This window comes from Limulus polyphemus, unplaced genomic scaffold, assembly GCF_000517525.1.
Source record: "Limulus polyphemus unplaced genomic scaffold, Limulus_polyphemus-2.1.2 Scaffold601, whole genome shotgun sequence".
NCBI classification, from domain to species: domain Eukaryota; kingdom Metazoa; phylum Arthropoda; class Merostomata; order Xiphosura; family Limulidae; genus Limulus; species Limulus polyphemus.
In genome coordinates this window covers 314,690-330,084 of record NW_013666211.1, presented here as the reverse complement: position 1 = coordinate 330,084, position 15,395 = coordinate 314,690, and the positions used below count along the sequence as shown (strand labels likewise).

At 31.9% G+C, this 15,395-nt stretch overlaps 1 protein-coding gene across 4 annotated transcripts in view; it reads left to right on the top strand.

The window, feature by feature from the left end:
* Window positions 1-710: 710 nt before the first annotated feature.
* LOC106459400 (surfeit locus protein 4 homolog) overlaps window positions 711-15,395 on the top strand; it is a 24,440-nt gene continuing 9,755 nt past the window's right edge. For 2 of the 4 annotated variants that reach the window (XM_022385881.1, XM_013919017.2), the window contains exons 1-4: window positions 937-987; window positions 5,348-5,463; window positions 10,544-10,807; window positions 15,058-15,101. In XM_022385881.1, the coding sequence (XP_022241589.1) occupies window positions 5,416-5,463; window positions 10,544-10,807; window positions 15,058-15,101 (356 nt within the window). In that variant the 5' untranslated portion in view covers window positions 937-987; window positions 5,348-5,415. Of the gene's footprint in view, window positions 731-936; window positions 988-1,049; window positions 1,069-5,347; window positions 5,464-10,543; window positions 10,808-15,057; window positions 15,102-15,395 lie in introns of those variants that run through there. The other 2 variants (XM_022385880.1, XM_022385879.1) reach the window with 2 other exon arrangements.

Below are 15,395 nucleotides of genomic sequence, written 5' to 3'. Positions count from 1 at the left end.
CAAACACTCGGACATTCGCGGGGTTCCCCGATAATTCTAGAAACTCCAGCGCGCATGCTCCCAGCGTCACGCGACTTCCGCTGTCGTAACAGTATCTCATTTTACAGAAGTCGAAAAGTTAAATGTCAATCTAGAGAAAATATTTTTATTGTCCCTTTATCAGGCCATCGTTAAGGCTGGACAACGTAGGCGGCTGCCTAGAATGTAAAATTCTTAGTGTTGTGGCTCCACTGTGGTAGGGACACAGCCATAATTTATGTCTAGGACGCCAGTTAAGCTATCGTGTAAATAAAATGATTGAAATTACATAATTACTGATCGTTCACACTTAACAATACTCTTCAAAAATATAGAAAATGTTTGTAATTAAGCACAAAGCTACACAATGGGCTATCTGTGCTCTGCCCACTACGGGTATCGAAACCCGGATTCTAACGTTTAAGTCCGCAGACATACCGCTGTGCCACTGGGGAGCATATAAAATATACAAAAAACAAATATCAAGACATTTCTAGAATATTGACAACTATTTAAAGGTCATAATAAGAATATTTCTTTACGGATATTTGGATAATGCTACTCAAGGGTTATTTGCATTATCTGTTCCTTATTTTAAAGAGATAGGATTAGAGGGAAGGAAGGTAGCTTTTAGGCTACTCTTATGTGATCAAATAGTTGGATTTCGCGATCAGTCCTACTCTCGGATACTCACCTCCAACAGAATTTAGAGGTGTGAGAAACACCATACGAAACTACTATTTATAATAAAATATGTTATAAACCTAACATAGTAGATTCTACGTTGTTATTTTGAAGTTATACAAAATTAGCATAATACTTCTGTGTTTCTCTCTCTCTTTTTGTTTTGTTTAGACTTTAGTGTTATATACACTCCATATTTTAATTGGTCCCGTAATAAGCAAGATTTCATGTATCCTTTGGGTTGGACACATCAAATGTAAAAATCGGGCTGATTACAGGAAGGTGGTGAGTGTTAATGTTTGAAGTTATAGCTTTTGGCAGGAAAACATTGGAGATGTTGCAACTTATATAAGTTGTTATTATTATGTATTTTTTGATCAACTTGTTTTAACAGTTTATGATATTTGGTTTGAACGGAAGTAAACTTTTCCCTAGTTTGAGATATTTTATTGTCAAAAATATTCAGAGTATGAGTATGACTCCGTTAGTTCGTATGACACAGAGTATGACTCAAGAGTAGTAAAATTTCAAATAAAAATAAAATATTAAAATTTCAGTGGCATTGTCTGATTTAATTAAGCTTCACAGTTTGTATTGATCACATACGTTTACTCTGGGCTGAAGCGCTAAAACTTTCAAGTTCCAGATATTACACAATTTAGACTTTAGTTTAAGTTTACTCTTACAGTTACACTCCGGCAGTGTAACTTACAGACAATTTCTTATATCATAAACAAGTGTGGGAAAAGAAAATCCGTAATTTTTGAATTAGTGTTTCTTCCCATGCTGGACAAATAACTTGCAAATACCTTTTAATTTAAGGGCTTTATTTCTAATTATAAATGCAAGGTAATACATTTAGCCTAGGATTATCATAATGTACAATCTCTGTGTTCTGATTAATTATAACCTCTTATTATCAAGAATACTAGAGAATTTATAGTACCAATACAACATTTTTACATATTTAATAGAGAAAATGCTAGGATGAGGAGACAAATTTTGTTAGGGTAAGAGTCATCATCAGCTTAGACAGTTTTACTTTTCTAATAGGATGGTTAGCATTTGGAATATATTGCCTATAGATATGAATATAAACCCAATAACCCGAGCGCTTTCAAAAAGTGGACCTTTCTTTTTCAGGGGCAAACTTTAGATGTGGTGGATCTAGTAAGTTTGAGGGAGCTTAAAGAGAATGTTCTCTAAATATTTGAATAATTGGGGCTGTGTTTAAGCTTTTTTTTTTTTAAGTGTATGTGACAGCCTCAATGGACCAACAGTCTCCACTCTCTCAACCATTTCCAAATTGAAAGTTAACAGTAAATGTAAAATACAATTGTAAGTAGGTTCCCAGACCAGTAAACCACCTTGAATGGTTTTTGAACACCTATCTTTCCTGTGGTTATATCTGAAATTAAAATCTCCCATAATTATGACTTCAGTAACAGCTTAAATTGTAATCTCACAAGCCCAAACATCCATTCCTTACATTCAACCCTGGCGAAACTGTACATAATCTCATCCCCACAATTAAGTCTCAACAGTATCCTTGATAATATTTTTAAAGTTATGACTATTTTCTTTAAATGCCCTTATCAACACCTATATTTATCAGTTAGTTTCTCTGACCTACCTTTCCTTACATCATTAACCCTTTTGTGCACAATAAAGGCTGCATCACTGCTAGCACTCTTAACTATCTCACTTGCTCCATCAACTGTGTCCTCCACCCTAGATCCTGAACGGCATAACCTAATTATTTTTTCCCTCTTTGTCCCACAAGCTAGCCTATTTACATGACTTTTAGAATTAACTAGATAAATTGCTCCCTGTATTAAGGTTAGTTATGTATCACCACCAGTAATCATAACTTTTTTTTTCTTTAACACCGTCATTTTAAACTTAAAAACAAAAAAGTCTTCCCACCTTTAAGTTCTCAATAAAATAGTTCTATTTTATTAACCCTTATTGAAAAAATGTTTATTAATCACAAATCTATAGGCATACACTGCAGTTTTAAAAACCAATTTTGCTACTTTGTTGAAAAAGGCTCAAAGGAAGGCTATCAGTATAATTCCTTAGATGGAGGGGGCTATCATTTGAGGACAAAATATGGTTTTTAAAATTATTTTCTCATGACAGAAGAAAGGTCAAAAGGGGTATGATGGAAGTGTTCAAAATTATAAAAAGAATAGATAGGATTGATACATCATCCTTTGTAGTGTTTAATTTAAGAGTGGTAGGGCTAGGGAACATTGATTTAAGGTTTGGCAGGGTTGAAATCATCTGGAAATTAGGCAGTTTCATTTTTCAAACAATGTGTTCAGCCTTTAGAATAATTGCCTTCAGATGTGGTAGATGCAACAGGATTGAGAAAAGTCAAGAGAAGGCTTGATGAAAACTTAGAGCATTAGGGCTGGGTGTAAGTAGATAAGTGTTTGATGAAATGAATAGAACTGCCATAATGGGCCAAGACACCCCCTTTTTTGTCCCTCAAAAGTTGTACTTTTCACCCTGAAATAAAATGGAAAATAGATATTTTCATAACAAAGAAAACTGATTCTGTACTGACTGTTGAATGGTGTGGTATTGTGCATTTAGGGTATGCTAACTTGTAAAATGACTATGTTGAAGAGGCATTGGTGTTGTATAAAAAAATAAAGAAGGTGGTTAATTGTGGTTCTTTACTATCCCCTAGACCTCCAGCAGAGTAGTAAGTTGTGGTAAAAGTAAGATTATTCTAACCTTGTATATGTAAGACCTAATTTGGAATTGTAAGTGGATTTTTGATCACTATATGACAGGAAATATATCGTATGTGAAAACATTGACATGGCTAAGAAGTCAAGAGTAAGAGAACTAAATTTTAAACACCTTTTATACATTTACAGAAGGTCATGTATACCTTAGGTAACTATAAACTTTGATAAAACTTTGAGTTATTTGAATTCAAAGTTTTTAATAAGTTTTTTCCTTCATAAATGCTAAAAATGCTGTGTGGCTTTTAACTTTTCTTCCCCATGTGAAATTATTCAATAAGCATAACATCTTCATTTACTATGTTACAAAAGAATGATTTCAATTAAGACATACAAAATAAAGATCAAAATACTTGCTCAGAGTGTGTTATTGTTTCCTTAGTATAAGAAACATGATAATATAAAGCCATTATATAAAAAAACAATAGAACTTCAGTTTTTGTGAATTATAAAAAATGCTTGGTTTACTTATATTTTAGAATTAAGAATAGTTTTAAAAGCAAAACAAAATACAAGTAGTAATTGAATGTGAGATAAATTAAAACAAATGTTTATGTTGTGAAGAGAATGTCTCATTTATGCCCAGATTTCAGACTTCTCATAAGCATTTAGCTCACTTATTACAAATAAAATTTTTATTTTCACAGTCCTTATAGATTATAAAAATCTTCTAAATTTATATCTTAATCTTGATTTATCAAAACTTAATAGTACCAATGATATTTAAAAAACTAACAGCAACTGAAATTTTCTCCAAAAATATCCAGTATTATAATTGCTTGTATCTTAAGTTTTGATTTCCCACTAGTAGTAGAACATAATATGGTGTATTACCCTTCATGCATTCTGTATGCTGTAACATTACATTTTATCTCCTAAAGTCAGTATGCTTCTATCATTAGTCACCTAAGTTTGTTCGCCTGATCTTCAATAATTTAGTCAATCTCTAAAAACAGATTTCTTACCCTACTTAAATTGAGCCTATTACAGTCAGAGGGCCTCCCCCTAATCTTAAACCTGTAAAAGAGTATGTTGTAAATTAAAATTTAGTTAATTTACAATGTACTCTTTTATTTAATCAACCTTTCAGTAATTGCACTCTGATGAAAATTTATGTATAATTTATAGTTTATGTGTAAGATTATTTGATAAGAAATCTAATTTTGGTTTAATTTAATTTCTTCTCAACTAAAAATTATCTATTTCTTGTGGCTTATGGTAATGATATCCAATTCATTTAGGCTAATCTACTTACCTGATATTCATTTTATATTTTTTTATCATATTCTTTATTCAGAATTGCGTAAACAAGCAAAGTTTGTTTTTTTTAATTTTAAGAAAAAGCATTTCCATACAACTTTTTTTTTACCAATTCAGTAGCAGATTCCTTTATGTTCCTTTAGCATACTTTTCTCATGATCCCATAACATAATTTTCTTGAGCTCCTTATTTTCTCAAGTTTGAGAATTCATTATTTTAAAATGAAATTGTCACATTTAGTTCTTAATCAGTTGGAAAACATGCTGAGGAAAGTTATCTATTTACTGTCTGGGGTGTGAATCACATGTATGATAAATGTGAAGTACTGTGCAGGCTACTGTTTTATGTAATGACAATTTGTGTTTTTATGATACTTGTACATATACTGAACTATAATATCATACAGTATAATTTCATGACCTAGAAATAAATATTTGTTCTTAACTGCAACTTGTATAATTATTTACTACAAAGCATGTTCTTTTTTATTATAAAATTATAAATACAATTGTAGCGACATTATCATGGGATAGCTGTCAACAGCCAATTGGAAACATACATCATGTGAACTAGATTTTTTTAACCCTGTTGAATACTGTTTTACTAGTGATTTTTTTTTTTTACAGGTAATAATTACAATTTTGTTTTACTGGATAACTGTTGCTGTCTTGTCTATGTATGAACCATCATATTCATGAATCAGAACAAGTTGTTAAGTAAAGCAGAAGATGTGGCAGATGAGGTAAGAACTTCCTTTCCATAAAAGTATTTACAATTACAAAGTGAGTAAATAACAGTAACAGCCTTTTCACTGACATATTATGGAAAACTAAGTTTAAAACACAAGAGGTTAAAAGTTAAAACACTTTCATTAAAACCAAATGGTTAAAAAACTGTTGAACTCTTCCACACAATTTAGTGTGTTTCTTGGTGGTTACTGGTCACAAATGTTTATATACTTTTAAGGATATTGTATTTATTAGCCAAAAACAAAATTGAAGATAATGCTGAATAGATTTAACTGTTAAGATACTCTTTAAAAATATCTTTTAAAGTGTATAGGTTGGTTTGAAATTGCAGCTTTTAATTATTGATTTACAACTAGAGATGGATATTATTAGAATTTGATAATCAAGTAATCATCAGGCTCATTAATTGATTATATTCAAGTAACCACTTATTCTCGTGAGACTTAGATAGTTGGAATAATCGGAAACACCAATTTTGGATAGTTGGTTACTTTTGTGAGTTGTAGTACTAATCGATTAAGCTGTACAGTCTTGAATTAATTGAAAGTAATAATGACAATAGTACTTGGATAGTTGGAATGATCAAAAACAGTGATAACTGGGACCACTGACTTCAATTTGTTAATTATTTTCATGACATTAATCAATTTAATCATAATTTTGATTAATCAATTATTTTACATCACTAATCGATGTAATCTCTTCTCATAGGTAATCAAGTTAACCACCCAGTTTTATTTAGAACACACTTTTTATAAAAACTTAAGCAACAAAAAAAAATGTAATATTTTTCAAAAGGCCTGAAACTAATCCATAATTATTGATTCTGGTGCATGTGTTGTTTTTATTATGAAATTTGTAAATACCAATCATGGTGAAAATTATTATGAAATAAATATTAAAAGTTAATTGGAAACATACATATATACAAGACTAAGAGTAGCAATCCAGATCTGAGACAGTGATCTTATTTAAATAAAACATGAAAAGATGCTATTCAAAGGTCTCATCTTACCCATATTTAATTACAGATGAAAGTGATTTTTTTATAGAAAGTTCTGGTTATTTTTTTATTCAAAAATTGTTTTATGATTTCAAATATAGCTATGCATAAATCAGAGATGTGATAGACAAAATTATGCAGTCAGGTATGAATTCATGATATTTTAGGGATATGGATTTATCTGTAAGTCAACATGTTATCAAATCATAGCTCATCTACATTTCAGTTTTTCTTGTATACCTGAGGTTCTTTAAGGTGACTATATCTGGTTTGTGCATTTATCAATAAGCCACTATGTTATCAGACCCTGAAAATTTCACTCTTACTGGTCTTAACTTCATAAAACATGGTGACCCAGAGGTTGTAATGACTGTTGCAGTTCAACAATGACAGCAGCATCTGCTATAAACATCATGAAAACCCTCAATTAGACAATCACCAATGCAAGCTACAAATCCATGTTTACATGAAAAGGTAACATGGCAAGTGGTGCTAAAGATTGAACATTTCTGCCTGTCCTTATTGGCAACATTTCTGTGTATCTAGCTGTCGGTTGCCAGAAATCCCTTGTGGAAGTTAGGTCAAAACACTAATTGCAGAGGTTTACATTATGCTGTCCACAGTATAGCCTTACAATGCTAAACTCAGGTGAACCAACAAGAACTACAGGGCATCAAAGTGTCGGAGACTTGTATAGACCTCGCTTTTGCTAATCCTCACTTATAATGTCATCTCTACCTGGCATATGGTACATAATGTGTGCAATGATCGCCTTGTTTGTGAGATGCTTATGAAGACTAGAAGACAAAGTTTATAAAAGAAGCTAGAAATTTATTATAAGGATGTCAAGCTTTTTGGCAGTGCTCAACATCTCTCCACCATTGATCAAAGTCAAGGCACCAGCTTCTTCAAGAGGAACATCCCATACTGATGGTTCTTACGCCAAAGATAGTGAAAGATCTGGTTGGGTATTCATCATCATTTCATTGAGCAACAAACTTTTGCATGTGGCTGGTTTCTTATGAGCAGCATACGGATTAAGCTGAAAACCACAGAGCAAGCTCTCCTCTAAACTGCACTTGTAGGATGTTAACTGTCTCTGCACTAGTAAGGTAAAAACAACAACCATGGAAGGTCTTTATTGACATTCAGAAGGATTGGGACTGCTGGAAACAAAGTACTGTATGGTATAGCTAGATGGATAATCAGCAGAACAGTATACAGCCAGAAGATTGCTTGTGACATCAGTGAAAAACTCTCTTCTACCTCCTGTGATGCAGATGTTCCCCACATGAGGGATCAGCACCTGTAGGTGTGATCCCTAAGATAGTCACCTGGTACTGAACTCAACACTATGTTATCAAATGATAACTCAGCTATGCTTCCAGTTACTCTTGTGAAAAATCTGTAGATTTCTGCAGATGCCATCTTCATCTACCTGGGTTGTCTACGAGATCAGAGCAAAACCATTGAAATCAGAGATTTGGAAGGTGAGGCAGCAGTGTGATCAAGATTGAGCTGTCCTTGCCTCTTAACTTATTTAGATTAGCACAATGTATTTCACATACAGCAAAAACATAAGATGTACTTGAATGCCTGTACAATAATATCAAGCATTGTAACAGCAGAATTAGTATTATACTTGTTGGAGAATGTACTGGTTATAACTGCATATTGAAATAAATATATTAAGGATGAGAAGTATTTTTATCTTATTTTGCATCTACTGTAATTTCATATAAAGTTACTTTAGTACAAATAAAAAATATTGTTACTGGGTTATCTTTTAATATTATCTATTTAAAAAGAAATATCTGTTGTAGGTCTATAATGCATACTTATTTATTTAACTGAATCCAAATAGACAAGCTTAAAGGAAGTAAAAAAAAACAACGTACATTAGATGAGCTATTGATTTCAAATTAATCATGTATAATTTAAGCTTTTCCAGAATTATGCTTTAAAACTTTGTTTTTATAAAAGGTTTAATAATTTGATTTTACTGCTGCCATGTGGTGAAGTATTAAAGTGTCCAGCCAGGCCAAAATCTACTTAGTATATCTAATTTTACTAAATAATATGAAACAACTAGCCTAAAGATTGACTCATTTCACACTGTTACTGATATGAGAAGTAGAAATATCAACTGACAACTTCATTTAAACAACTACATTTAAACAAATTTAACATTTGTCTTAGTTTGTTACATCAATCCACTAAGTTCAATTGAAACTTGTTTCTCAAGTTAGGCAAGGTGAAGTGATTGTATCAATGAATATTCTTGTTATTCACTAGCAGTTGTGTTTTTGTGTAACATCTGTTGCATTTGGCAACCTCAAATCCCAGACCAATTTTCCTCAAATTTGCTCTTGGCTTATTATAGTTTTAAGGAAAATTTTCACAGGATATAAAAAAAAGCATGTTCATGTTAATCCTCTTTTCACATGAATTGAGATTTTTCTAGGAATCATTAAGCAATTTAAAAATGAGCATATATCACTTAATGCTCAGACAAAATATTAAAGGAATGCTTTTTTTAAGTTTACATACAACTGAAATAATTTTACTTGACAAATCAGATGACTTTTTTGGAAGCAGGAAAAAGAAAAATTGGCAATGAGATATGCAACCTCTTCTATGTAATTGTAAAATTGTAAGCATTAAGTAATAAATCTTGTATTATGGCTAATAACAGTTGAAATGTTAATACGAAAATTCTTTAAAAAATCAATTATTTATTAAAGAGAATGAACTCACAATCGAAAAAATAATTCCAGACCCAGACTTTTACAAACTACATATTTGAAACTTCAAAACTTTTTTAACTCCATAATATAACCTTGGAATAAGCAAATTTATGAAGAAGAATCAAGAAAAAAAAAAAAAAACAAGTTGGAAATTATCACAAAAATTGCTTAACAACACATAATTCACAGTAACCTAAGTGTGTAATTTGCATAATATTTAATCCCTTGTCTTTTGATGTCTGGCTTCAATTTTCTTTTCTTTCATACTTTTACTGTCTACTGGATGAAGAAATTACAATTCAACAGGGTTAGAAATAAAAATACATTCACTCAAGGGAAAGCTATCAGGAAAATTATGTTCCGTCGTGTAAAGTTGCATTTCCTCACAAATTGTTTGTTTAATCCATCCAGTATGTTCACTTTCATTGGTCATAACTAAAGGAATACATATGGACCATGCATTCCTGATCAGGAAAGCTAACTAAAAAAGATGAAATTCCTCAGGAATGTAATATTTTGATCCCTGTTCAAACACATTATTACTATTGGCTGGTGACAGAACATCTGATCAACTTGTTTACATATTGTGATATACTTATTCACCTAACTTTGTGGTTGAAATTATTTATGAGGAAATATCTCGACACAATCCAGTTTAGGTTATTTGTCTCATTGCTAAAATTAGCTGAGGGAAACAAGCTGACATTTTTTTTATAAAAATACCCTCAAGACAGCTAAACTAAATGACAGATAAAAATGTGTAAAACATAAGCATAATGAATAAAACAAAAATGGGGGAATACCATCTCATAGTGATATTCATTTAATCTTGGTTTAACAAAGAAAGAAATGATACAACTACAAAAAAAAAATTATAAACCGTGCTTCGAAGATCTGTTTCTAACTGTTGTTTCCTCCACCATGTGCATACTGTAATAACAAGCATTATGCATCTGATGAAATACATAGTAAAATATCAAAATATATTCATGTTCTAGTTCTCTTAGATTGAATTGTTTTCTTTTTCTTTTTGGTTCACATGGGTAGTTTAGTTGTGAGTTTATACTTCCCTATTTATAATTAGAAGTTTATTTAATATGATTATTTTAACTAGTTTTGAATGTAGTTCCCAGTGTTCATAGGAAAAACACATCAAAAAGTTTTCTGTTCTGATATTTAAATAAAGGACATGTAAACACCAGGAATCTTGGGAAATAACTATGTTATTGTCTATGTATTATTTTATATTTGTAATTTTTGTTTGCCTTAACTCTAGTGTTTTCATTCTGATTTTTCATGATTGTTCTATACTTGAATTCATAGGTTTTACGTTACGGAAAACACATAATGCCACACCTTGCTCGTCTATGCCTAGTCAGTACCTTCATTGAAGATGGAATAAGGATGTGGCTGCAGTGGAGTGACCAGCAAGAATTCATTAGGACAAGCTGGAACTGTGGATGGTTTTTAGCTTCAATTTTTGTATTATTTAATTTGGTGGTCCAGCTTGGAGGATCAGCTATGGTGTTGATTCGTCAGAAGGTAGAAGTGGCCTGTGGGCTCCTGTTTTCCATTGTGGTTTTGCAGGTAATAATAATGATTTTAAATATTTTTGAGTTTTAAAACATTGATGATATCTACATCACCTCGGTTGATCTTTTAAAACTGTTTAAGAGGATAAATGTGGTAAAACATTGTACATGTAGTAATGGTTTTGCTGTGATGTTAGACCAAAACAAAAACGTTTTTATTTTCTGTCTTATGCAGCTTTCCCTAAAAAATATGCATTTTGAGTTTTAGCAAAATTATGTACTGAACCAGTGTTATTTCATGACCTAGAATTAAATATTTTAAATTCTGAGATAATACCTCACCATCATCACACAGATTAACTATCTTCCTCGAGTATCTGCCAGAGAGATTTCCATGCCACTAGCCTTGAGGTAACTCCTACCCTTTTTCACTTGATTGTATGTGAATTGAGCTTTTGCATGCTGATGTCATCATGCAAAAGTCCTCCACCAATAGAAGGGCAGCACACCTCCATGCACATTAATTCCCCTATGCACTTGCACTCATAAAACTTCATTCTTCTCTTCAGCATTGTGTTGATCAGACATGTTTAGATTTCTTGTATGAGTTCAATTTATTGAGATTTGCATTGGCTCTTGTTTCAAAAGCTTTATTTAGTTTTTGTGAATTCTCAAATGATGGTGATTAATACTTAGTCCTGAGTGAGTGACATTGTTTACATTTAGGCCTTATTTCTACTATGGCTTTTGGAGGCTTGTTAGTTTTCAGGGTCATTGCAGCCATTGTTCAATGTGTTGTGGATTACCACATGCTTAATGAGCTTCCTGCTCCTATTTTATCAGCCAAATATCTTTATCCTCAGTCAGGAATGATTTCTTGGACTACAACCTTCACCTGATTTGCTTTGGGTAACATCTTACCATTCCTGAAACAGCCTTAACCCTTCAATCTATTTCTGGATTTCATTATCAGGTATTTTTCTTTCTTTATCCTTTGCCTGTGTTCTTTATTATTTCTTGTTTTCTTACTCCCTGATCCATGGTTTTTGGAGTTTATTTTTTCTCTTTGCTTGTTATTAGGATTTATACTGTTTCCTTTCTCTTATAACTCTTTTTTTTTCTCATGCCCACATGCATGATTGACTTGGTCCTGATGTGTAGATTTTCTTCATTTCCCTTTCTTGTTTTCTGTCATTGGTATCTGTTTAGCCAGCTTCTGTATCAGGCCCCTTACCTTCTATTTCACTTTCTGGTTCTTCATGTTCTTGTTTTCATCTTTTTCTCTCTACCATCCTTTATTCTCTTCTATTGACTCCACTTGTTCTCTGCAACACTTCATGATTCAGATGAACTTCTGTAGATGTTTGTTCTCTTTTCTGTTTGGCTTGTTCCACTTCTTCTGCTCTATCATTCTGTACTTTGTTCCTCTGCTGTTGGACTTGTTATGTTGGGCTATTTTCCTCTTTACTGTACTCCTTCCTTCCTTCTTGTGTAATTGTTATTTGTTTGGCTTCATCTCTTTACCTGGATACCTTCAGAGGGGGTTCTTTCTTCCACACATCCTGAACTGATATTATATGGTTTCTCTCCTTGTTATCTTCCCAGGTTATTTCTTCTGTATTATCTTTGATCTTTACTCATATATCTTGTCCAGATCAGTCTAATCCTAACCTTCCTGCTCCAGATTTCAGGCCTTCCTCTTTTTTTCTTCTTCTCTTTCCTCTCCCAGAAGTTTAGTTCATCATTCTTCTTTTCAGTGAATTTTACACATTCACAATTCTGTAGATGCTCACCTCCTCTCCTGCTGTCAGTCTCATCTTCTAGTGACAGTCCTTTTTCATTTCTCTTCCTTGGTTTCTTTCCTTGTTCCTATGATCTTTATTTCTCTTTCCATTTCCTCTTCACCTCCCATCAACCCAATGTGTGGTTGGTCATGGTCTGTGTGTCAGACACCATTCTATACTTTACTCTTGGCCAGTCCTATTCTTATACATCTGAAATATGAATTAGTTTCATTTATTCTCCAGTTATTTTGTGATGCTTGTATGTTATCCTGGTTTTGAAGTACATATGTTAATTTATTGAGAACTTGTGTCATTTAATTGTATGGATAAAGCACTTCATTTGTAGTACAACTTTTGTCTGTCTCTTGGTGAAAAGAGTATCTGTAAACTTTCAACTCAAATAGATGGAATCATTACAAATTCCCAAGGTAAGAAAAGATAAAGAAAATTTAATAAGTTGTGACACAGATGACCAAGTTAATTTCATATCTGTGAAATGGAGTTAGAATTATTAAAGTTTAATATTTTAGTAGTTTTGTGACATGAGATGGTAAGCATATTTCTGTTTTTGAACAGTTCACAATGAATCTAATAATGAAAGCCATTGATATATGCAGGAATATTTAGGTTTTTCAAGCCTTGAAGAAAAACTATTTTTAAATATGATAAGTATAGGTTCATTTTTCTGATAAATACGGAATCAACATTAGAAGTATAATGCTTGTTATATAACCCTAAATTAACTCTATTTGTACACTGGGAGACATCTCTTTCTACACTCTAAGGTTCTCCACAATTACAGCATACTTTTTTATTTTATCCTAATTAACATTAAAAAAGATTCACAGTGCCTACTCACTACTTACATGTATGCTTTGTATCCACTCAGCTCACACAAGTTTATATATTCAGTAATTTTTTAAACTTTCGTCAGAGATTTTCAATCATTATTAGTGGCATAATCAGAATTCCATTTATAGAAGCAAAGATAGCGATGAAACTGTCCTTGCTTACATTAACAAGCTATAGAAGCAAGATCTATATTTAAATAATTAGTACTATACAAATTTATTACAACACTTTGATTAATATATGCATTTTTAATTTTACAATAAATCACCTACATTGAATTGAAAGTATATACTGAAAATGTTTCCTGAAAAAAAACAACTGGTTTATTAAAAGGGGGAAGAAAAATATTTTTTTAAATCTATTTTGTATATTTTTTCCTGTTAATCATGTGTGCTTGAAAAATAGCTCATGGTTCATATAACACATTAACATAACAAGTGAAATGTTTCTTCAATTAGTGGTATATGTTATGTGTATGTAGGCAGTTTTGTATCATACTATAATATTAGTGATTCTTGTTTCTAGACAAATTATAGCAACAAACCTAGCTACATAAACAGCTTACATATCTGTGTTACACAATCTCATTCACGTATCTTCGGTACACACTTCTAAAATTTTACTCCTTCACTTTGCTGGAAAACATGTTGATGAGGTTTCCTGCTTGTCAAACTTTCCTTTCATTCTCTGTCTTTTCTTAGTGATTGAAAGAAGGTATAATTATTATTGGTTTACCTATTTGTAGGTTTATTTTGTTTTCATTCACAATGAGGGAAAATTTTTTAGTATTAGAGGTGGTTCCAAAGTTTGCACTTATAGTAGCTCATATCAAAAATATGTCCTCTATGATATGGCTGATTTTTCCAAGCCCGTTCCCTTGGCTGTGGTTTCGCTAGATAGTATTATAGGGACAGTGGGAATCTCGTTAATCTTTCCCAATGAATATATAAGCATGATAGTGTGTCCTCCAGCGGCTCAGTGTTAAGGCTGAGGGCTTATAATGATAAAAACTGGGTTTCAATATGCATGGTGAGCAAAATACAGGTAGCTCATTGTGTAGCTTTGTGATTAACAACAAAACATACATGGCACTGTACTAGTTCATGTTAGAAAACTGTCTTTTACATTATCTGCTCCTTTCTGTAAGCCCCCCAGTGGCACGGCAGTATGTCTGTGGACTTACAACACTAGAAACCGTGTTTCAATACCTGTGGTGGGCAGAGCACAGATAGCCCATTGTGTAGCTTTGTGCTTAACTTCAAACAAACAAACCTTTCTGCAAATTAACGTGTCTTTCATATTGGATAGATAAACATAGCATGGCTACAGTACCTCACATCAAAAAATGTTTCTCTACATCATCCGAAGTTTCCAAACTTCCAACTCATGATCCACTCGAGTAGGCAGCAATTTTTTGGGACCTATATTCAAGTGGGGTGGGGGATATTTATTATATTTCAGTATTATCTAGTAGTACTCATATATTTTGTTTTGTTTATTTAAAAAACATTTTAGAATAATTATTTTATAAATAATATTAAAATTAAAATGTTTTTGTTAGTGAAAAAATGGAAATTTTACATTTGCTTAAAAAGACATTTAACAATAGTACTTTCTTTTCCATTTTCATCAGCTATTCTGTTGTTATATATATATTTTTTATTTACAGACATTTGCTTATAACCTAGTGTGGAATGTTCAGTTTTTGCCAAGGTAAGTTTCATACATTCCATTCAAGATTCAAGCTAGAATTGCAATTTTTTTAAAACTTTAGAGAATTCTTTCACGATCACTTCTTTATTAAATTTTTGCTGAAGTTAACCTTAAAAACTTTAAATTGTGTTTTTTTTTACAATTATGTCACTGTTTTCCATAGAGTAAAAACCATTTGAGCAGTAAATAACTAGAAACATGATTAAAATAGAGTAGTGCTTGAAGTTTTTATATACATTTTACTTTCAATCTCTTTTGTCCTGCAACATACATGTTCTTTTGCTTCGTATCTAA